The following is a 23,600-nucleotide window of genomic DNA, read 5'->3' as shown; positions in this document are numbered from 1 at the left end:
ACTTAAATGTTTTAGTAAAAATGTTAAAATGCATTAAGCTGTATGTAGAAACATTATCAATAAATGTCGTAAAATTACTGTTCAGTTATTGTTCACTGCTAGTTTATGATACGTACCTACTGCATAAATTCAACCTTATTGTAAAGTCAAGCAATACAGTCCATCAGTTCATAATATCAAAGCTCAGTGGTAAGAAAAACTGCAACAGAATGCAATGCCCTCCTCAGCACATGCCAATCATCACAATTATTATTTATACTGATATGATCGGATAATCCTCATGAAAAGAACAACTGTAGCATGAAAGATTTGTTCTTTGTTCTGTACAACATTTTCACTTGGGACCCTTAAATTTGTTGCACTAGACAGTGAACCAAAAGGCTAGTGTGCAGCGCTTTAACTAGAGAGATGCTTAATTCTCACGGGAGAATCCGTCTACCATGACAGCTTATATACTGCAACTGACAAACTCACGTCTTGCCCTGCACATCATTTGAGGTCTCAGCACCACTGTGCTGGATCCTGTTTTTCACTGATCAAGAGTCAGCCTCGCAACCTTCAGAATGTGAGGCAGGTGAGCAAGCTGCTGAGCTGAGGAGCCAGACCACAGATCCCTTTTGATTCTTAAAAGAACAATGTTTTCCTTGACAGCCTACTGTAAATATCCAACAGGACATCATCAATTTTAACATCATGAAGCAAATTTAGCATATGTTAAATACGTTCAAAAAAAAAAATTTTTTATTTAACTACATTTCTGGATTAAAAATCAACTGTGGATGAGATCTTTTAAAGGAATAGTTCACCCAAAAATGAAAATTTGCTGAAAATGTACTCAGGTCATCCAAGATGTAGATGAATTTGTTTCTTCACTGGAATAGATTTGGATAAATTGAGCATTACATCACTTGCTCACCAATGGATCCTCTGCAGTGGGTGCCATCAGAATAAGTTCATAATCCATAATAATGCTTCTTCCCATGGAAAAAATCTCCTGTTGCCCTCTCGAAATCCATTGACATGTGTTTAGAAGTGTTTTGGACCGTTTTACTTGTAAACAGTACTTGATCTGTGCATATTTCTTTCCTGATTCAGATGAGGAATTTTATTTATATATTTTATTTTATTTTATTTTATTTTATTTACAAAAATAGCTATATTATAGACATAGGACTCGTATTTTAGCTGGAAGCAAGGGATTGAAGTTAAAAACATCCTAATGAATTGCTTTATTACAAATACAAAGCTTTTCACTTCACAAGACATTAATTGATGGACTGGTGTCGTGTGGATTACTTGTTATTGTGATGCTTTTATCAGCTGTTTGAAGTCTCATTCTGACAGCACCCATTCACTGCAGGGGATCCATTTGTGAGCAAGTGATGTAATGCTAAATTTCTCCAAATCTGTTCCAATTAAGAAACAAATTCATACATATTGAGTGGCCTGAGGGTACATAAGTTTTCAGCAAATGTTCAATTTTGGGTGATTATTCCTTTAAAGCTCTTTAAATGGAAAGTTCATTCTAAAATAAAAATTCTGTCATTATTTACTCACCCTCATTTCATTCCAAACGTTTTTTGTGGATATTATTCATTGTGTGGCCAAAAACATTTGCATTCTGCAGGGGAAAAAAGAAATGCATTAATTAAGGTAAGTAAATGATGACACAATTGTCATTCTTGACCCATCCCAATGAAAAGATGATGGTGCCACATTAATTAAAAAATAAAAAATAAAAAGCTTCATGCTTTTTTGTTTGGTAGCAAGCGAATCCCTGCTATCTAGAGCATGCGCCATTCACTTGTTGTGCACCATGCTCTATAGCAGTCTGCTGAAAGAGAGAGAAACACTGCATATGAAGGTGGAGGGAAAGGAGATGAAGAAAGAGAGGAAGCCGGCTCTCGAGAGCAGCAGAAAAAGGAGGGGGATGTAAAGAAAACGGGAGGGAGAAAGAGGAGGGACGCACACAACAGAGTGAGATCGCCCCTGGCCCCCTCCAAGCTCTCGCTGGCATCTCACGCTTCATTAGTTTTCAACCATTATGAACAATATTTGTCATCTTCTTTGCCCCCTGGAGCTGTTAGTTTACAAGCCACCTGATAGAAATAAGTACAAGACTTCACATGGAATTACATGTGCCTCGCTTTTCTCCCTTTTCCAAAGGCCATTTCTCTGTTGCCTCCATTTTTTACGTTCTGTCTTCGGCATGAATATTTCGTAGAGGGGATTTAGAGCATTTGCCCTGTGGTCTCCAGGGGTAACGTAGCCTGAGCTGCACTGCGCGCTCTGCAGCGGGGGGATGCGACGGCCCCGTAGCAGCTCAATTACAGTATAATCTCTCTAATTAAAAGTGTAACCAGCATGAAAATCATCTCAGTTAAGGGTCAGACAGACAAACACCAACCGCTTCTTTGCTGGAGCCACATCAGTAGGCTATAATAAGCGCTACGTTCGCCAAATCCCACCACTGACATTTCTCGAATGCTATACATTAGCCTGCACTGAAATTCCACCTACAAAAGAGGCTAACAGAATGTATAATGCCTTAAAACATAATTGATTTCACAAATAACCTTTCACTGTAAAAGGAACTCCATCCCAAACCCCGAGTTTCTCATTGAATGTGCCGTACTGTAAGATTGAGTGATCCAGTGTGCGTGAGCTAACAGATGGAAACCAACTGTTCTCGGTATTTACTCCCTAAGCCTGAACGTAACAGATGATCAATAAGACAGAAAAGCCATTATTATCATATCACAGTTCATCAGATTATGCTCTTCAGGATAATATCTTCTGCCTCTGCAAATTGATTGAGGAAATCTATTAGACTTGTCGCTTGGAGCTGCTATGAACTTATGAAAATGTATCTTGGAATAGCAGCTTATCCTCTGGGGTGCGATGCGATGACAACTTACTTGATTTACTCTGCACACTCGCTGTTGATTCGGGGTGTGAGGAACGAGGCATCTTAAGAGATGTCTTTACTAGCTCCATCTGCAAAATCACACTTCAAACTATATTCTTCAGGATGGATGTTATTTCGCTACTGGACCAAATCTGATTCTTTTTTAAAAGGGAACAAAATGTGTAATTTCATAATGAAGGACTATAATCTGGTGGTAGTCCAAAACATATAGATGCACATTTTCTTAGCAGAGCTCTGAAGGAGATGTGGAACAAATTAGTAAGAATTTAAAAAGATGAAGCGCTCTTGGAAAACCATTGGTCTGGAATTGAAATTCTCCTATTAGCAAGCTGAATAGTCCTCAGATTTCCAATCAAAATGGTTTATAAGTAAATGCAACAGTTCCAGAGAGAGAGAGAGAGAGAGAGAGAGAGAGAAGGAATAATGTAAAATTCATGATGTACAGATCAGAAGACACATTAGGTTTTAATCTTCTGTTCCGCCACACAGCTATTGCTTTCATTCATGTTATATTTTGTTGAGGATTTAAAAGCTGTTCACCTTAAATGTCTATTTCTGTGCCGTATGAAAACTGGGCCTCATTTCAGGCTTCTCCATTGTATATGTATTCGTATTTAAAATAAATTATTAGTCACCTTGTCAACAGTTAGCTTTGTTAATAACATGTTTGTATACGCTACGCTACACTCTAAAAAATGCTGGGTTAAATACAACCCAGTGCTGGGTGAAATATAGACGAACCCAGCAATTGACCCAGCAGTTGGGTTAAATGTTTAACCCAACCTTCTGGGTAGTAACCCAACCGCTGAGTCAAAACAACCCAATTGCTGGGTTTGTCCATATTTTACTCAGCACTGGGTTGTGTTTAACCCAGCATTTTTTAAAGTGTAAGATGCTAAAATTCAAACCACAGTCACTAAGAAAGCACTTCAAAAACTGTGGTTTTGAAAACATTATTCATTTTAAGATTTGTTTGTTTTCATGTCATAGCACAAAGCATACATTTTGAAATGAAATGTCAGAATAAAATTGACACTGAAACATGATGCCCTGCCAACATGTGTAGACCTGATGCAGCAACTTTTCCAACAAACAGAACTAAATCACCTGTGCCAGCTTTCTGTGACAATAGGGCAGCTTGTGAAAAGATTTCATTTTCACAAGTTGGGTGAGTCATCACCTGGAGGGTCCTGAGTGCCGCAGAGCAGATAAAGTCCCAACCGTTACAGATGGGCTTTAAAGGAGTGTATGAAACCCCACAGCAGTTCACCTTGGTTTTGGAGACTTGGTTTTATCTACAGTATTCCTGCGGCCCTTGATACTTGCACAAATTATGGCCGCAACCTGTAAACAATCAGTGATTAAAAATTAGCTACACAAAAAATAAGTATTTGTGAAACTGGGGTACACATGAAATCAAGTGTGAAATAAGGTGAAATTATTCTCATTCCACCACTGAAAGATGAATTACCCGAAATAGAAAACCTGTTCATGCTCGCAAAAAAGTAGTTACAAGTTAATTTTCTCTAATTGGCATGATTAGCCAAGCCCTCCATAAAAGTACAAAACAAACACTAAAAATTAATAGAAGAAAGCAAATTATACACACAAAGAAAGGTGATTAATTTTTTTTAATATATTACATTTAATATTACACTTCTGTGAAAACATGCTTTTTTGGGCTGTGCTCTTGTTGCATTTACAGTATATTGTCATGATCAGAAGGTGTTTTGAGTGCTTCAAAACAGCGAATCATTTTGCAAAACAGTTTATTCATTAGTTTTTAAAAACATTTATATTGCAAACTTATCAAATGCTATTCAAGGGGACTTCAAGCAACAAGTCATAGTGACTCAATAATATTGAAAGTGCTACAATATCACAAAATATTGTATTTTTAGACACCAACTTGTACAGCTTCTACAGGCTTCTTCCAGTTTGCTCTAGCTGCAGATTATGATCATGACACCTTTTTCTTTTTTTTTACCTTTTTTTTCTTTCGCTGTCTGTGGTTAACGTTTTAGAAATTTCAGCTCTTTCATGGATGTTGGCTTTGTGAAGCTCTCTGTGGACTTCAAGGTGAATATCGAAGTTTGCTGTCACTTTGCTGCAGCAGTTCTACTTTGTTTGGACACAATCCTTCTTATTGATTAAGAGTCCCTATCATTCACTTTCAGTTTTCGCCCACTATTCCTCTTTGCTGATGAAGTTTTGCCATGCTTTGTATATACAGTCATGACCAGATTTGTTCTTAAAACACCAAACAATTGAGCTGTTAGGTTACAGACACTCATGCTAAACAGGTTTTCAGGATTTGCCTTTTTTGGAAGTCTGACAAGTTTGTACAAAAAAGTTTGCAAATGTGTTTTTTGTTTTGCATCATATTCAATACATCGGGATTTATAGTATATAGTGAGAATAGCTCATTCATACATTTAATAAAAAAATACTCTAAATATGCAATTTGGTGCCAGGAGTAAGATGAAATTCTGATAGTTTGTAATGTAAATCAATGAAATTTTTATAAATGTAAATATATTTACATAAAATGCATATAAATATCAGCTGTCACACTATATTACCCAATAATATGTCTTGGTAAGATGATATTTAGATGCTCAGTTATACAATTAAAGCTCTATAGTTTTAATTGTAGTAGGCAAAACCATACAATACATTTTTTTTAAAAATATATTATTATTATCTATGGATAATCAAGTAAACCTAAGTTGCTTTAGTCTAGTAAATGTTCATCTTGAGATATTACTAACAATATAAAAGTTATTCTCGTGTTTAAATGATACAAAATAATTAAAGATTTCACAGCTGAATATGGAAATTGTTTACATTTATACTAAAAGGCCTTTTACTTAATAGATTATGAACTATCAATCAGAGCTCAGAAGTCCTGTAGACAATTGTGTAGGTTTTTCAGAGTTTTGTTGACAATTCAGAGTTCTTAGTTAGAAATTCATATATCAAATATGATATAGGCTTTACAGTGTTAAATATTTAAAAGCTATAAGCATTAAACGTAGAGTATCTGCCATCAAGCATCAAAATATTGTGATATGTTCTGTTGCATTGAAACTGGAAAGGTCGGCAATATTTTTGAACACAGTATGCAGGCTTGCTCGTAATATTGTTCATCGACAAGCTAGTTGAGCGTGTCCTCGTAATTCTGTTCTCCACAACTCCCCACTCTTAGCTGCGCAGCAGGCCGAGGTTATGTTACCTGCAGAGACAGCATAGGACATGCAGTTTCCACTTTGTGGGGGAACAGATACACACTGAGATGGTTTAAGATGAATATGTCAAGGGGTTCTCAGACCATTATGTTGTTATCAACGCCAGTACACAGTTTCCTGGCATAAAGACGCCTCAGGGAGGAGTAATAACTGTTTGAAGGCAGGGTTTAAGTGATTAATATGTAGTGTCTCTGTTTGTTGGGTCTTGGTTCTCCTTTACATCTCCTTTTTACGATGGGTTATTGCACCACAGACACAAAAAAATAAAGCTGTTTTGATCAATGAAAAAAAATAGTTGGTTCCTCTACATTCATCCTCATCACATTCACTAGCATGGCTGCAAAGAGAAACGGATCACACCATCTACTATATAACCTGTTTCAATGACAGCCACTTCCAACATATGTGGTAAAAGCGGCATTATGGCTTCAAAGTGCTATATACATGGGACCGGGTGCTCCATACAAGTGACCCATAACTTTGATGGGCAGAGGTACCACTGAGTGAGTGGATGAGTTCAGCACTCATCACCAGCTGTGATTGATAGGTTCGCCGGAGTAGTTCTGGCCAACGGAGTGCGGCTCTCACTCAAACGACTGCCATTCCACAGCATCTCTGTTTACTCTTATGATTTACTAACGCTGCTGCCGCCACTAGCTCCCAGTGCACTGCTGAGACCCGATGCTCTCTTCAAACGGAAAGCTTTTAGAGAGCTCAGTTTAGAGATCAAACGCTTGTGATCCCCAAATTACTGTGTGGTTGCTTTATAAATATGACCAACCGGTGCCTCTTTATCATGGCATTTTACATCTCACCAAATGCAGAATAGTTGTCATTGTGACTCATATCTGTGATGCTTAATATTTTTGTCTAGACTCTAGAGAAAATGTTCAAACATGTTTATAAAAATTTAAAAAAGCTGAAATAAAAGCTGACAACAATGGTATCATGAATGTAGCTTTCTGGTTTGAAACAACATGAGTATATATAAATGATGACAGAAATATCACACCAGTAAGGGTCCATTGACACTCGTTTTTGCATTCCACTGTGCTGCTCTTTCATTGTTTTTCTATGTAAGTGTGATAGTGATTAAATGCAGCAGTTCAATAAACAAGTTAACACTGAGTAACTTATATTTTAGGTACACTATTGAGAGTAAATTTGTCCATTGTTGCTTTGCCAATGAAAATAGTTCCACACAATGTCAGAGGATAATCAGCTAGTGATGGAAACAAAATATTACTTCTTAAAGCTTCGAAACATTTACAAATCAGTGGTACGGAGCTTGGTTCAAACATAACAAATCATATGATTTCAGCAAACAATGACTTCCTGAACAAATTTTACAGTACCTTATTTTTTTATTTGTAGATTAAAATGATACTTTCAGAAAAACATTTGCAATTTGTTTGTTAAAGGTGTTAAACATGTATGAGCTGAGTTTTCGTTTCAGTGACCAGTGTAACAATGGTCTTCGAAACAGTGAATCATTTTGCAAAGCAATTGATTCAGATTTTCAAAAAGCTTTTTTTCCAGTCACTATGATCAACCTGTTTCGCGTCTCAGAGAAACAGATCAGTGGCATATCTGAATGAATCAGCGTTGTTGAACAAATCATTTGAGTGAATAAAAGATTCATTCAAAAAGACATTCACTGCATCTGAAAATGCCTACTTCAATACTATATAATATAATTATAATATAATAGGCAAAAAAAAAAGAAAAAACGGTACATAAAAAGAGTAGTATGTCTGAATGCAGAGTATTCAAAAAACAGTAACAAAAAAAGTACCCAGGTGACCTACTACTTTCTGCCAAGACTCTAAAGTGTTCATTTGATGGACACTTTACTATACCATGAGGCCAATAAAGAGGATTCCCTTATGAAAATTAACCAATATTTTACTACAAAAAAAAATGTAAATAAATATATGTATATATACAGTGGGTACGGAAAGTATTCAGACCCCCTTAAATTTTTCACTCTTTGTTATATTTATAGTTTAAGCATGGTATTTGTAGGAAAACTGTGGTTATACAAATGGTAATCAGTACACCAAAAAACCTTGGTTACTACACTATACTAAAGCCATGGTTTATTTTCGTATGGGTTTGTGAATGGCTGTGAAACCTACAGTACTAGACAGTATGCGATTTCGGATGCAGCTGTTCCCTTTTTTTCTTAAAATAGCTGTTCACTTGTTTGATGGAATGATTCAATGACTGCCTCATAACCACTTGTTTTGTTCCTGAATGAATCAGTGGTTGTTTGAATGAACAACTGAATGATTCACTGAGGACTTGGACTAACTTATTACCTTGTGAAACTCTCTCTTTTTTTTTTGTTATTTTATTATTGTAGTTTCTCGTTAAAAAGGTGTGTGCAGATTTGTGTAACAGGTAATTGCTGTCAGATTAGAGGGGTACAGTTTGAATCTCTGGGGTCAAGCCAATGGTTTTGAGAGAGTGACAGAGTAAAGCGTTATTCTAGCGTCTGTTTGAGTCTCTACGAGCACAGGTGAGAGCTGGAGAGATCTTGATGAAATATTAAAGGCATGTGAGCTGATGCAGGGCCAGGACGAGGGCACTCAGGGGGCACTGTCTCCTTAATTACTGTGTGCGGCGGTTTCACTATTTCATTTGGGAAAATCCCAGATTGAGGTTATGTTCAAATTGCCCTTCTTCTGCACCGAGCGAACTGGACTACGGTGCCCGGAGGACACGGCTCCTTATTTAATTAATGCTTGGGTGTGTTATGCCCTATGTTAGTGGGGGGTTTGATGAGTCATTAGGTAATAATAATGGCCCCAATCTAAATTAAACAGCATATTTAAGAAACAGTGAACACTAATCAATGGCATAAAGGTACAATCAGAAGTATTTACGGTGTAAACATCTCTTCACAGTAATGTTAATTATTAGCACAGATGAAATTAAAGACACAGTCCGACTATAAAGGGGCTTTCAGTGTGCTGAGTTTCAGAGACTGGCATAGTTAAAGACCCAGCAATGGTTATTAGTGTTATTAACGTAATCCCTCTCTCCTCATGGTCTCCTGGAGCATTGATCCTCCAAAATGGAGTATGGATCCCACTTTATCCACTGTCTTAGTACAGCGCTACCTCACCTTGTGTGTTCTGCCTATCCCTTCACAGACAGTAGATATTCAAACTATAATAGCTAATCTGATGACCTATGTGGATGCTGATGCAAAACATATCATAACTATGGCTGCATCCGAAATCAAATACTTTAATTACTTATCGACCATTAAAAAGTACATTCTATATAGTATGAATGTAATCTGGATGTACTACATTTGTCATGTTATTATTGTCATGTGACCTACAGCATCAACTGTGTCACTTAATTTACAAGAATAAATCCTCTCCCATGGCCTCATGGGATAGTAAAGTGTCCATCAGATGCACACTTCTGAATCTTGCCGGTAATAGTAGTTCATCGAGGGACTACTATTTTGCCTACTGTTTTATAAATACTGTGAAATTGGACATAATACTCTGTTCACATAATGTTTTGTGTGTGTGTGTGTGTGTGTGGGTGGGGGGGTGTCTGTGTGTGTGTACTACATAGTAGAGAAGTATACGATTTATGATGCAGCCTAAGTGTTTTATTGTTCACATGACCAGACAAGTTCATTTATAAGCATTGTAAAAATGTTATATGTTTTTTGTACTATGCTGGAAGCACATGTAGTGAACCTTTTTTTTTCATTCACAAGAGAGAGTGTTAAAGGTCCACTGATCTCCAGTACGCCAACAAAGCCTCATCACTTCAGTCCCCCTGGACACCATAGAGTGCGGCAGAAAATCCGTCAGCCCTAAAAGAGCTTGTTGCTGAAATTGATTAGCATTTAGATTGTATCTAGTTTGATTCAAAGGAGGAGAGGCTACAGATGGTTTGAAAGCAGCAGATTTAAAGTAGATTTTGAAAACTGCCCGTAAATGATGCATTTACACGCAAGTCATTTCAGTTTTCTTTTAGGCCTGTGTATCCTCCACCCCCGGAAGCCCGTCTGTTATCTGAAGTCCTCTGAGGACTGCCATTACTCACTTATCATATTTTTAGTTCATAGTATTTAACAGAGCATTCATCTACTTCATGAGAGCTTCCTCTTTTGGGAGAAGCCTAAACCATGAGGTTTGATCTCAGATACTAATTTTATCATACGATACATTTATTAGTATAAATTTAACATCCACTACAGCCGCATGACCATAAACCGAATGAAGTTCATTCATCTTCTCCTTCCGAGACCATGTGCATTCTTCATTGCAATGGATAATGCTAAAACATGTTCCTATCAGTATGCTCTTTCCAAGGGCTTGACATTAAGAAGAATAAATAGCACTGGTTTCACAACACCACCTAATTCATCAAAGTCGTGCCAGGAGTACATGCCCAGTGTGAATGATCAAACACTAGCTGGGCTTTTGGCTCATGCTGAAGGCACCGCATTAGAAGGCACGGGAACTGTCTGCTAATCAGGAAAACTATCAGTCCCTTTCATGAGATGCAATAGAAGGCCACAGTTCTAGGGTTTCAATACAGTAATCTGAAAACAAATCAATTATCTGGCAAAATCTAGCGAGGTACCTAGCATCGAGGCATGATTTGTTCATTTGAATGCATGAGCTGTTGCTGTAACTTAACACGCTGTCACTGTTTGGCTCTTCTGAATCAAAACACATTTGCAAAGTATTAAGTTAGCACCTAGGAAACCACAGTAAGACTTACAATACATTCACACTGCTCAAGGCCTTACTCATCTCAGCCCTGTTAGTGTAAATGACAAGTATTTTGGAGTGTAAAAAGGAAATGTGTACTTGGCACCAATGATCAAGCCTTTTTTTCAGTCCTTACATGATTTGCTGCTGATAGAAGTGAAGTACTAGCTACTTATAATAAATTCCTGCTCAAGCGCATGTTGTAGGATCTTTATTTATCTGGTGCCCTCTGCTGGCAACTTGAATTGTAGCCAAAATCTTTCATTCCCCTCTTTTCTGAGGTCTGTTGCTGACCTACTGAATTCATTTTTATCTCCAGAAGCCACCAGCTAACACTGTTTTAACTCCAATGTGCAAATGTAATAATATAAGTAGGCCTAAACATAAAATTATAATTGTGGTAAAAAAAAAAAGAAAAGAAAAAAGGAAAAAGTTGATGTACCACAGGGAGGAAAGAGTGTTTCATCTTTGAATGACAATAACATTCATTTTTTATATATAATGCAAAATAAACAACATCCCATGAAAAAAATAACTGATGATATAAATCATTGAAAATCACATCAAAAATATTTTAAATGTTGAGTTATACAATAAATTAAAAGCCATCATTTATGGCAATATGCATTGCTGTGGGGTTTTTTTTTCAACTCGTTTCATGTTCCTGTTTATTTATGTTCAGAAATATTAGTTAGGATTTTTACCTGTTTTCTTGTAGCTGTTTCCTTATTTCCTTATTGTGAAATTTGTTTAAAAACTGTCAAACCCAGTGTCAAGTTTAATGTGATGAATCATCAATACATTCTCCTTAATGGTACAAATAAAAGGTTCATGTAACACTGTGTTCATGCCTTGCACAATATCTGTACTTCCGTTTTTCAAAAACTGCTTTATGCCAGTCATATAAAATTATAATAATTATAAAAAATACAAATAATAAAAAATAAAAAACCCCACACCATATGGTAGACGTGCTGGGGACCTACACAAGCAGCAATATGGTCTAATGTAGAGACTGGCTCTGCTTGCATTTAGCATTTAACTTAATATTCTCCATACAGCCTTTATTCTATGAAACATTTCTTGCTGAGTTTAGTCCGAAAACACGCTGGGCACACAGCAGTGACTTTGCAAATAGCACCACACACACACACACAAGCAGCCCTTGCAAATGTTTTAAAAGTATCACATAAATTGTTGTTATTTTCCTCCATTTCAGTTATCCCACAGTGATGATTACACTCCATATGCATGTGGTGCCATGGAAAATCCATTTGCATTGTGGCTTTTAAAACATTTCACATTAGTTGTCTCTTAAAACTGCATTAAAAGTTACCCATTAAGATGAGAAATATGATGTTTTGTGGTTTTACTTGTTTGGGTTATTAAATGTTCTATTTATGATTACATCATGAGCCAAAGATAACATTTTCAGAAAAGAAAGATGGATTTGCTATTGGTGTTTGATATATAGTTTATATAAGGATACAAAGAAACAACAGAAAACATATATTCTCATACCAAAAAAAGACAAGTGATGTGTTAAGACCTTTGTCCCTTCAAGTCAATAAAGTGATTTGATTGTACAGTCACAGAGTGAACACTTTTTTTGCACATTTATACATATGAATACATATATATCAGAAATCATATTTATTTTCTTAGAATTGATGATGAGGCAGACTCACAGCTTTGGGATTTTTAAACATTACTCTTCTAAATCAATCAATAAGTTCTCTTGGTGGAAAAATGACTCATCTCACAATGCAACACTGGAAAATATTGTGAGCCGCCCATCTGGTGGGAAATACCATAATCTTTTCTTCCAGTCAAACTGAATGTATCTGTGATCCAAGTTTTGCATCTGTTCCCCATCTTCAATGGTGAGTAATCACTTTTTAGCACATCTAGACATTCTAGCCTCAGTTTTGTCTGGAAGATTTAAATAATACATAAACATTGCTTAAATATACTGGAATCAGAGCACAAACAATTGGTCATATGACTGATTGCAGAGAAGGCAACACATAGATTAATCATACTGACAGTCTACTTATGATATAATCTTCAGACACAGTATGAAAAATGCAAAAACATTTACAAAAAAGAATGACTGACTGTATGTCTTTTATAACCCAGCCTCTCCATCACAGGCCAGCATGTGTCCTCAATGAGTTTAATCTCATCTGAAACCATATTCTCCTTCCACGTGTTGATTTTGGCAGGTGATATATCTCCTTCATATATCAGATTATACAGATTTGTAGATGTGGCAAATGTCAGCTGGTTTAATGCAGCTGGTGCAACTGGTATTCCAAGAAAGTTATGTATCTTTCTCGCTGTCTCTTCAGGAAAATATACAACGTCTTCAAATTTGACTATAAGGTATGTTTGTGGGGGAAGGCTTGCGCTCACCTTGAGCCCTGCTGAATTGTGAGCCAGCCATAGCTGAGCTAGTAGCCGTACAGGGTTGGGATCTGGCTGGGAGAGGATCTTCTTTAAAGAAAGGAACTGTGAGTCCACTATAGCACAACCCTGATCCACACCATCAATGTTTTGCTTAAAAATGTTGACAATGTGCCTTTTAATATTCTTACGTAAGTACAGGCTTGGCTTGCTGCTGTAGAGCATTAGATAAATCCATGCACGTGGGTCTCTGACCAAATGAACTGAGCGAAGTGAGTGACCTATGACCTCTTGAAGATACGGCAGCTTCAAGAACCAGCCTCCACTGCCCATGTTCAGCACTGGCCGGGCATTTGGGTACTTCACCAGGTGCTGCCTGAGCTCTTGTATGTATGCAATGTCCATATGGGTACCCTTGCCGCCCCCTGTCCTTGTTTGCTCAGACAGCAGCATCCTTCTCTTTCTTTGTCCTTTTTCTTTGACTTTGTTCTCTGCTTCATCGTTGCTCTGGTGCAACTGAATGTTTTGCAGGTGCAGTTTTACATTGTGGACTATGGAATGGAACCATCCCTGAATGACTCGAAATCGTCCATTTTGCGCATCTGCTTTGGACCACTCGCAAGCGTCCACCAGAGAGACGAAAGGAGATATGGGGAACCGCAGGTAGGTTGAAGGGATCCGAAGGTATACAAAGTCAGAGCTATTATCGAAAAGGTGCTGAAGGATCTCTGCGCCTGAGCCCGGCATGGATGTAATCGTGATGATGGGGAGGAGGTCATGGACGCTAGAGTCTGTTCCATCATATATGCTGCTGTCTTTTGACTTAACATTGCACAAGAGCTGTTCACAGCCATAAAACAGAGACAAAAGTTCAGTCACCCACAAAAACAACACACAGACCAGAGTGCAATGAATTAGCATATTGAACGACACATGAAACTTCCTTTTTTTCATTACAAAAGCTAAAGCAAAACATAAAGTCAACACCGCAGAGATGTTTACAACCAATCCAAAGTCAAACACAAAATCTTTTGTGACTTGACTTGGCAAGGTTTGAATTCCCCGGCCAAACCGAACTATTCTTCTGTTGTCTTCTGTTTTAGCAAAGCCTGCAAAGCCCAAGTAGCCATGTCTGGCTTCAATGTCTTCGTAGTTTGTTACAACTGACACAACAGTCTCCGTGTCATTAAGAGTCACTGATATTTTGACTCCATTTTTACTGTTGTCTATGAATCTACAGTCCGAGACCTTGACGTATGGGCCATGCATCAAATAAGCCACTCTAGTGACAGTGTTCTCCATGGGAAAGGTCACGTTTATGTACTGCGTCCATCTCTTTTTGAATTCAGCAGCCTGTTCTGCCTCTTGTATCCTGGCAACGGGGCTGGATCCTTGAGTGTCCAGCCAAAACATTTTGTAATGTGCATCCCACACATCCATCAGAGCCCCATTGTATTTTCCAAATGATCTGTGAGGAACGTACCTGAAATCAATGTCAAGGTTGTGAAAAAACGCACTGAGAGAACTGAGAGGGGAGAGCTCGTGTTTCTCAATGTGGTCCAGAACCAGCAATGTTTGAGAGTTGAGAAGCACAAGTGCTCGATACACACTCTTTAGCTTCATGGCAGATGAATAGGCCGACACAGACTCTCCACTCACAAACAACATGTCCTGATGTGATGAAGCCGCGATGACCTCCCCAGCAGTATCCCCGACTTCCTTTTCTCCCCATCTTAGCCACTTTGAACATTCCCCCAACTGTCCTTCCCATGGCTGCTTACACTGGCTGGTGGGTGAGGGGGCAAATACCAGCACATTGTTAAGATAGCTGTATTTAGGACCATACAAGGCCTCAGAAACAAACACCAGTCCATTTGGTGCAAAAGTAAAGGAGTTTTGATCAGGGTGCTCGTGTCCGGGGTTAAAGTTCGTCCAGCCATCTACCCAAGAGTAAGGTTGTGCATGGACAATATCATACACTGCTCGCCCTCCTAATTTTCCAGATTTAAATGACACAAAGGTATTACCTTGAGCTTGAGGTAACCCTGCCCCATATGTCACCACACCCCAGTTGGAGAAAATGTGCATAGTTGCTTTGTTAAAGTCAGGTGGAGGCTGTGGAGTTAAAGCAGAGTCATACCATATGTACTCTGTATGTAAAGTAGCCCAGCGTTGGGCTGCTGATTGCATCATGGGTCCATCTTTAGGACGATGCTTCCTAATCTGCTCTGCCAGCCAGTTTCCTGAGCCATTTCGGATCACGTATGCATCCAGAAATACAAGCTGGCTCTCTGGCCCATAGAACCAGTTGTAATTGGAGTCTGCAATGCCAACCGTTCTTTGAAATCCAGGAAGCAGTGTAGCAAAGTAAAACATGAAGTGAGCTCTGAGCCAGTTGTTCTGTGTGTTGTCTATCTGAAAATGACGCAACGCTAGATAAACATATTGAGTAATGGATTTTGCTGTGTAGCTACCATACGCAACACCCTCATCGAGAGAGCCATCAACAATGTGGCTGAGAAGGAACATGGTCTTTTCCATGTAGTTCACTGATATTTGCTTCCATATCATGGTCTCTGGGTCATTATGTTCCCCTGCCACAAGAGCGCCAATGAGAATGGCTAGTATATTAGTTGTCTGGTGGTTCTGTAGAAACTGCTTTCCCCATCCTCTGTGCTTGGAAAGCTCGAAAAGCTCCTCAGTAACGGATCGTATTTTCCTGAGATATCGCAATCTTCTGTGGGTGTCAAGAAAGGTGTAAATGAAATCATACGCCGTGGCAAATCCAGTGAGGGAGTGGGCGATGGGAACCTCATCATTTGGTGCACTGGACACTGTCCAATCTGGATACTCCACCATTCGATCCATGTACTCAATCAAAAATTGAGAGGCAGTAGCATCCTCAGGTTGAAGCAGACAGTATAATGCAAGAGGGGGCAAATTGTTACCATAAATCTCATTCCATTTGTTGCCGAAATCCTCATGGCTCACCGGAGGCTGGTAAACAGCTGCATTGGATAACATAACAGAAACAGCATTACGAATAACTTTAAATATGTCTCTATGTGTGGTGGTGGCCCTCTGTTTCATCAAACGCAATTCTGTCTGATCAAAGTATAGCTTGGGGTGAAGGTGTGCTGACAAGGTGGTATTGTCTGTTTGGTGTTCATTCGAGGACACATATCTGTCTGAGGCAGACGAAATTCCACAGAAAGCAAGTCCCACAGCCAAGACACAGAGCAGAACCGCAGACCTCTGCATGTTCTCCATGACCATGATCCAAGAAACAGATGTGGTGCTTTTCTCTTCGAAAGCTCCTCCTCCAAAGCGCCCAAAAAATGTGTTATTAGTCCAACTTGTAGCCTACTCACATGCAGAGCTGCAGATATTTTTTTTGCAAAACCCCAAATGACTATGGCGGACTATGTATGTAGACAGTGGGAATCGTTCACATTTCCTTGAAAAAATACATGCTTTTAACTCCCATAACTGGTTATCCGGCTAAACTAAAACTTGATAAACCCACGCAAAACAAACTTCTTCCGCATTTATTTGTACGCTGTTGTATTATTTAACCGGATAAAAAGTGATTTTCAGTCTCGCTCTTTAAAACGATATCCGCACAAAGTGCCATAACGGAAATATAATAAATGCAGAGATGTGTCAAAGAAACTTCCGTTCTCAGAATCCGTCATTACAAGTTTGATCCTCTGCTTCCCGCGGGTCTTATGGAAGAGTTTCCAGAAAGTTGCAGCGTCCTGCAGTAACTATTCACAGCACCATGTAAAGTCACTCTTAACGCCTTTTTCTCATCTTGTGACACGAGAAGCGAGATAATCCATTAATCCACTTTGAGTTGAAGGAAACGTACCGCCTGCTGTGTCGTTTGTCTAAGTGGTGATGCTTTCTAATTTGATCTGAAGCAAAGACTGATATGAAGAATCCACAATGCCATTTCAATGTCACTTTTTAGACTTTAGGGTTACACTTCCTGTATCAAATTCTTCTGTCACAAAACTGTCCCAGTGTTGCAAGTCAAGTCGCTTTTTCCATCTTCCAAGTTATCTAGTACAACTATCACAGTCGGCATTGGCCATTTTTAATATGGTCGATAGATGGCGTCGTAATATCACATTGAGTGGTTCATTAAACCACATTTCCGGTATTCATGTCGTTTTATTTATAATTAATCAAACGAATTTGCTATTCAGATATAAAGTACAGTTTCATATCAAATATTTAATATAATTTAGCCACAAATCAGAATAGCGTATAGTTTGAGCAATTTGACTTTAAGCAGACACAGGTCACACAGTAATGAGTTGAGAAGTGTGTCCTCTTTCATACTTACAAAAAAGAAAAGAAACAATACACAGGGAACTCCAACAAAAAGCCCAATAAAATTGTGAACATAAATATGAACACAATAGGAGTACATCATACATGCAGCTATGGCCATGTGTGTTGTGTTAATTTGATTTAAATGATTTAGACTTTCATGTGATGGGAGGCTAAATAAAATAAATTTGGTTAATTTAAGTTACTTGAACTTTATTTGATAAATAAACCAACCACAATATACTGTACACTGGGAAGATGATTTATAAAAAGGGGGAAAACAGTAATACATGTGATGACATGGTAAAGATTAACATGATACTATGTCAACAGTCCATGTTAATCTTCTTTCTTTGCTTCTGAGGTTTTTTCTGTACTGTCAGGCTGCAATTCTATTGCCTTCTTCCCATGTGCATCCAAAACAGGACTTGCTGTAGCTCCTTCCACGGGTTTCTCATCATCCGCTGGTACAGCAGTACATGTAGCCCATATAACCAGCACAGCTATACCCACTGGTAGTCCAAACACAAAACAGGAGAAGAATGGAGCTGCCTGGAACATCGACTGAGATCAGGGAGATTTATATTAGTTACTAGGACAACTGTGACCTAAATATTAGTCTCAAGTAAATATTTGATGAGGATGTGATCAGCCGTGTGTTTTGGTTTTGGCGTGTTAAGCTTTTAGTAAATATTTTGGAAAAAATGAAATAAGAGTAAATCTATCCTTTTGCTAAAATAATAAAGAGCGTTAGTCGGTCTTACCACCACAGTAGACTTAGCTTTATAGAGAGATCTCTTAGCGTGCTGCAAAAATCCATTTCCCCCTAGTAGCTGATTGGGGTAAAAGGGAATTTTATTAGAAACGGCACAATGTATTATAGGACAGAAAAGATAGACATGAAATTATCTCCCTTCACATACCTTTGCACTGCCATCCAGAACACTGTTTAAGAAGCGAAGTAAATCCTCAATGGTCTCGATCTTACTTTCTGGTAGACAGTATCCATCAATGGTCATATTTAACACAATGATGGAGGGCATCTCAACTTCTCTGAGAAGAAACATGTTAGTGGTGATTATACGCACAGATTAGACTTCTGTAATATATTTTTGTAGATGTCTGAAATATACATCATTTTGTTTTTATCTATGCCAGTGGTTTTAAATACAGTTCCAGCACTTTGCACTTCCTAAAATATTTGTGTTCAATTCAACTCACCCCATAATTAAACCATTGATATATTCATTACCATCCATAAAACCAAACTGGTAATCACTAGGAGAAAAAAATCAATATCATCTTTGTTAACAAATAATTTGGGTATTTGGCACCTTCTCTTCATGCTCCATATACATTTGCAACTTACCTTTTGTAATGATCTCTGTATTCAGTTGACAGAGTTTCCATCAAAGTTTTGTAACTAAAGAGATCAATTTTGAGTTTTAGAGTCGAAATAATATTTAGACCTTGAGCTTGAATAACATGAATAACAACATACAGAAATAAAATTTTCTGATGTTGCTTACCGAACGCTTTCTTCAGATGGATTCTTCTCATCTACTACTGCCAGTGCCACAAGTTTACCTTTGAGGGAACTATCCTTTTGCTAAAATAATAAAGAGCGTTAGTCGGTCTTACCACCACAGTAGACTTAGCTTTATAGAGAGATCTCTTAGCGTGCTGCAAAAATCCATTTCCCCCTAGTAGCTGATTGGGGTAAAAGGGAATTTTATTAGAAACGGCACAATGTATTATAGGACAGAAAAGATAGACATGAAATTATCTCCCTTCACATACCTTTGCACTGCCATCCAGAACACTGTTTAAGAAGCGAAGTAAATCCTCAATGGTCTCGATCTTACTTTCTGGTAGACAGTATCCATCAATGGTCATATTTAACACAATGATGGAGGGCATCTCAACTTCTCTGAGAAGAAACATGTTAGTGGTGATTATACGCACAGATTAGACTTCTGTAATATATTTTTGTAGATGTCTGAAATATACATCATTTTGTTTTTATCTATGCCAGTGGTTTTAAATACAGTTCCAGCACTTTGCACTTCCTAAAATATTTGTGTTCAATTCAACTCACCCCATAATTAAACCATTGATATATTCATTACCATCCATAAAACCAAACTGGTAATCACTAGGAGAAAAAAAATCAGTATCATCTTTGTTAACAAATAATTTGGGTATTTGGCACCTTCTCTTCATGCTTCATATAAATTTGCAACTTACCTTTTGTAATGATCTCTGTATTCAGTTGACAGAGTTTCCATCAGAGTTTTGTAACTAAAGAGATCAATTTTGAGTTTTAGAGTCGAAATAATATTTAGACCTTGAGCTTGAATAACATGAATAACAACATACAGAAATAAAATTTTCTGATGTTGCTTACCGAACGCTTTCTTCAGATGGATTCTTCTCATCTACTACTGCCAGTGCCACAAGTTTACCTTTGAGGGAAGTGTGAGAAATGAACAGCAACACAATAAATGATTTATGAACACAAAGCTCACATAATTACAATATGTCAAAGCATCATTTTCACACATGAATACTGGATCTTGGGAGAAAGTCATCATGCCAGTTATGTTTTATCACCTAGTGGCAGAAATATTGCAATCACAAAAAACATTTGATAATTAATGATGCAGTTTGTTAACTGTAAATGGTATAGGAAAATAAGACAAATAAAAGAAAAAAGTAAAAAAATATATAATATTTATGGAGAAAAACAGGCTTACTTAGTTCTCCCATCTGGTACAGACTGAAGCTATCAATTTGGAAGTAAGAGGGAAAACGTTCTCGATTTATCCAGGAAGACAAATCACCATCAAGAAATTCTATAGGAATGATAAGACAGGTGATATTAAACTTAATAATACTTTATGTACATTTAATGTTTTCATGTATTACATGTAGACCTGCACTTGTTAAATGTCACCGTCAAGCCTGTGCAAACAATATGCAAAGTAAAAGTACTCAGAAATGTTTCATCTAAAATATGTAATCATGAGAAACAAATTATCTTTTATTTTATTAACGAAGAGTGTTTCTGTTCACTGACTGCATTAAATTATGCAAAATATGTTACTTGCACACAGTCAAGCTGTTGACTTAAAGGGTGTATATTGGATGTTAGCCCAGACGAAATGTTCAGAGTAAGCCACATGACAGAAGAGAGTTGGAACACTTTACTGTCTCTGTATTCTCATCTTTTGGAACAGAATGGTAAGAAAGTAATTACTGTAATTATAATGTGATCTAACAAAAGGTTTTTATCTTGTACACATACAAGAACCTGTGCATAACCATGGGTAAGTACTTCTAACATACTAGTACTTTTAATGTTAATAAAGTAACTTTACATCCAGTGCCCTAAATGGCCAAATTATGCTGGGAAAATGTACATATATCAAATATATTGTGACCTGCAATCTTTTTTACTTTTTTGTGCCTTTGCTTTTTTTATGCCTCTGTTTTTAGGAGGATTACCATGTGATTTCTGTTACAAAAAGTGATAATAAAGTAAATATTGTCAGGTAAGTGATTCATAAACTTATTTGCAAAAGGTCTATGTATCACATACACTTGCTCAAAAGAGAGAATGATTTGTAGAGTGTGCTTACATCACAATGTCTTTGTGTTTTTCAAATTAATTATTTCTAATATTTTAATGTGCAAACTGTATTTATTTATTTTTTTTTTACTTTAAGTTAAATTGAAAATTGAGCTGGCCTTAATATGGCACTATATAATGGAACAAAAAAACCTTAACATTTATAAATTACAATAAAACCTGTATTTCTTTTTAGGTCATCTGGAAGATGTTAATGCATAATATATCTCCTGCAGATGCCACATTCTACACCTTGTGTTTTAACCTTGCTCCATGGATGTGCTAACTATTCATATCATGGAGGACTCGTCTGACAGTGCAGTGTTTCGGGTCCAGGTTCAGTGTGCTGATCCTTTCCTGCTAAACTACTGGCTCCAGAAGACCTTCTTCAACAATGGGGACGTCCAACAGATCAACACCCTGAGAATAAACGGCTGTCGTGGGCTAGTGTTTGTTTTGAGGGTGCTGCATCGTTCTTCACGCCTCCCTAATTCCCATTATTGGTGCCCTTTCCTAGTGACACTCTGCCTCGATGCCCTGGCATTTCACTACCACCTCCCCTCTATACCCCAGTGGAACAGCACCCTTCGAGAGGCGATGAGAGGAAACAGCCTGCGTTGGGCTGCTGATTGCATCATGGGTCCATCTTTAGGACGATGCTTCCTAATCTGCTCTGCCAGCCAGTTTCCTGAGCCATTTCGGATCACGTATGCATCCAGAAATACAAGCTGGCTCTCTGGCCCATAGAACCAGTTGTAATTGGAGTCTGCAATGCCAACCGTTCTTTGAAATCCAGGAAGCAGTGTAGCAAAGTAAAACATGAAGTGAGCTCTGAGCCAGTTGTTCTGTGTGTTGTCTATCTGAAAATGACGCAACGCTAGATAAACATATTGAGTAATGGATTTTGCTGTGTAGCTACCATACGCAACACCCTCATCGAGAGAGCCATCAACAATGTGGCTGAGAAGGAACATGGTCTTTTCCATGTAGTTCACTGATATTTGCTTCCATATCATGGTCTCTGGGTCATTATGTTCCCCTGCCACAAGAGCGCCAATGAGAATGGCTAGTATATTAGTTGTCTGGTGGTTCTGTAGAAACTGCTTTCCCCATCCTCTGTGCTTGGAAAGCTCGAAAAGCTCCTCAGTAACGGATCGTATTTTCCTGAGATATCGCAATCTTCTGTGGGTGTCAAGAAAGGTGTAAATGAAATCATACGCCGTGGCAAATCCAGTGAGGGAGTGGGCGATGGGAACCTCATCATTTGGTGCACTGGACACTGTCCAATCTGGATACTCCACCATTCGATCCATGTACTCAATCAAAAATTGAGAGGCAGTAGCATCCTCAGGTTGAAGCAGACAGTATAATGCAAGAGGGGGCAAATTGTTACCATAAATCTCATTCCATTTGTTGCCGAAATCCTCATGGCTCACCGGAGGCTGGTAAACAGCTGCATTGGATAACATAACAGAAACAGCATTACGAATAACTTTAAATATGTCTCTATGTGTGGTGGTGGCCCTCTGTTTCATCAAACGCAATTCTGTCTGATCAAAGTATAGCTTGGGGTGAAGGTGTGCTGACAAGGTGGTATTGTCTGTTTGGTGTTCATTCGAGGACACATATCTGTCTGAGGCAGACGAAATTCCACAGAAAGCAAGTCCCACAGCCAAGACACAGAGCAGAACCGCAGACCTCTGCATGTTCTCCATGACCATGATCCAAGAAACAGATGTGGTGCTTTTCTCTTCGAAAGCTCCTCCTCCAAAGCGCCCAAAAAATGTGTTATTAGTCCAACTTGTAGCCTACTCACATGCAGAGCTGCAGATATTTTTTTTGCAAAACCCCAAATGACTATGGCGGACTATGTATGTAGACAGTGGGAATCGTTCACATTTCCTTGAAAAAATACATGCTTTTAACTCCCATAACTGGTTATCCGGCTAAACTAAAACTTGATAAACCCACGCAAAACAAACTTCTTCCGCATTTATTTGTACGCTGTTGTATTATTTAACCGGATAAAAAGTGATTTTCAGTCTCGCTCTTTAAAACGATATCCGCACAAAGTGCCATAACGGAAATATAATAAATGCAGAGATGTGTAAAAGAAACTTCCGTTCACAGAATCCGTAATTACAAGTTTGATCCTCTGCTTCCCGCGGGTCTTATGGAAGAGTTTCCAGAAAGTTGCAGCGTCCTGCAGTAACTATTCACAGCACCATGTAAAGTCACTCTTAACGCCTTTTTCTCATCTTGTGACACGAGAAGCGAGATAATCCATTAATCCACTT

At 38.1% G+C, this 23,600-nt stretch overlaps 2 protein-coding genes and 1 long non-coding RNA gene across 3 annotated transcripts; 1 reads left to right on the top strand and 2 right to left on the bottom strand.

The window, feature by feature from the left end:
- Nucleotides 1-13,011: 13,011 nt before the first annotated feature.
- LOC107584692 (dermatan-sulfate epimerase-like protein) lies at nucleotides 13,012-16,751 on the bottom strand. The gene has a single exon (XM_016271399.1). The coding sequence runs from the start codon at nucleotides 16,608-16,610 to the stop codon at nucleotides 13,026-13,028; it is 3,585 nt and encodes a 1,194-aa protein (XP_016126885.1). The 5' UTR covers nucleotides 16,611-16,751; the 3' UTR covers nucleotides 13,012-13,025.
- A 1,139-nt stretch (nucleotides 16,752-17,890) lies between these two features.
- LOC107584667 (protein disulfide-isomerase TMX3-like) lies at nucleotides 17,891-20,528 on the bottom strand. Its single transcript, XM_016271380.1, has 7 exons — nucleotides 20,429-20,528; nucleotides 20,080-20,137; nucleotides 19,920-19,973; nucleotides 19,771-19,827; nucleotides 19,473-19,602; nucleotides 19,314-19,382; nucleotides 17,891-18,236 (listed from the first exon to the last, which is right to left on the bottom strand). The coding sequence occupies exons 1-7, from the start codon at nucleotides 20,439-20,441 to the stop codon at nucleotides 18,012-18,014; spliced, it is 606 nt and encodes a 201-aa protein (XP_016126866.1). The 5' UTR covers nucleotides 20,442-20,528; the 3' UTR covers nucleotides 17,891-18,011.
- Nucleotides 20,529-20,854: 326 nt separating this feature from the next.
- LOC107584677 (uncharacterized) lies at nucleotides 20,855-21,904 on the top strand. Its single transcript, XR_001609170.1, has 3 exons — nucleotides 20,855-20,915; nucleotides 21,171-21,226; nucleotides 21,540-21,904. It is a non-coding gene; the product is annotated as an uncharacterized lncRNA (long non-coding RNA).
- The last annotated feature ends 1,696 nt before the right edge of the window (nucleotides 21,905-23,600 follow it).

The sequence above is a fragment of the Sinocyclocheilus grahami genome, unplaced genomic scaffold (assembly GCF_001515645.1).
Source record: "Sinocyclocheilus grahami isolate Dianchi unplaced genomic scaffold, SAMN03320097.WGS_v1.1 scaffold5.1, whole genome shotgun sequence".
Taxonomy (NCBI): domain Eukaryota; kingdom Metazoa; phylum Chordata; class Actinopteri; order Cypriniformes; family Cyprinidae; genus Sinocyclocheilus; species Sinocyclocheilus grahami.
The sequence above is the reverse complement of the archived record's forward strand: the minus strand, read 5'-3'. Positions and strand labels throughout refer to the sequence as shown.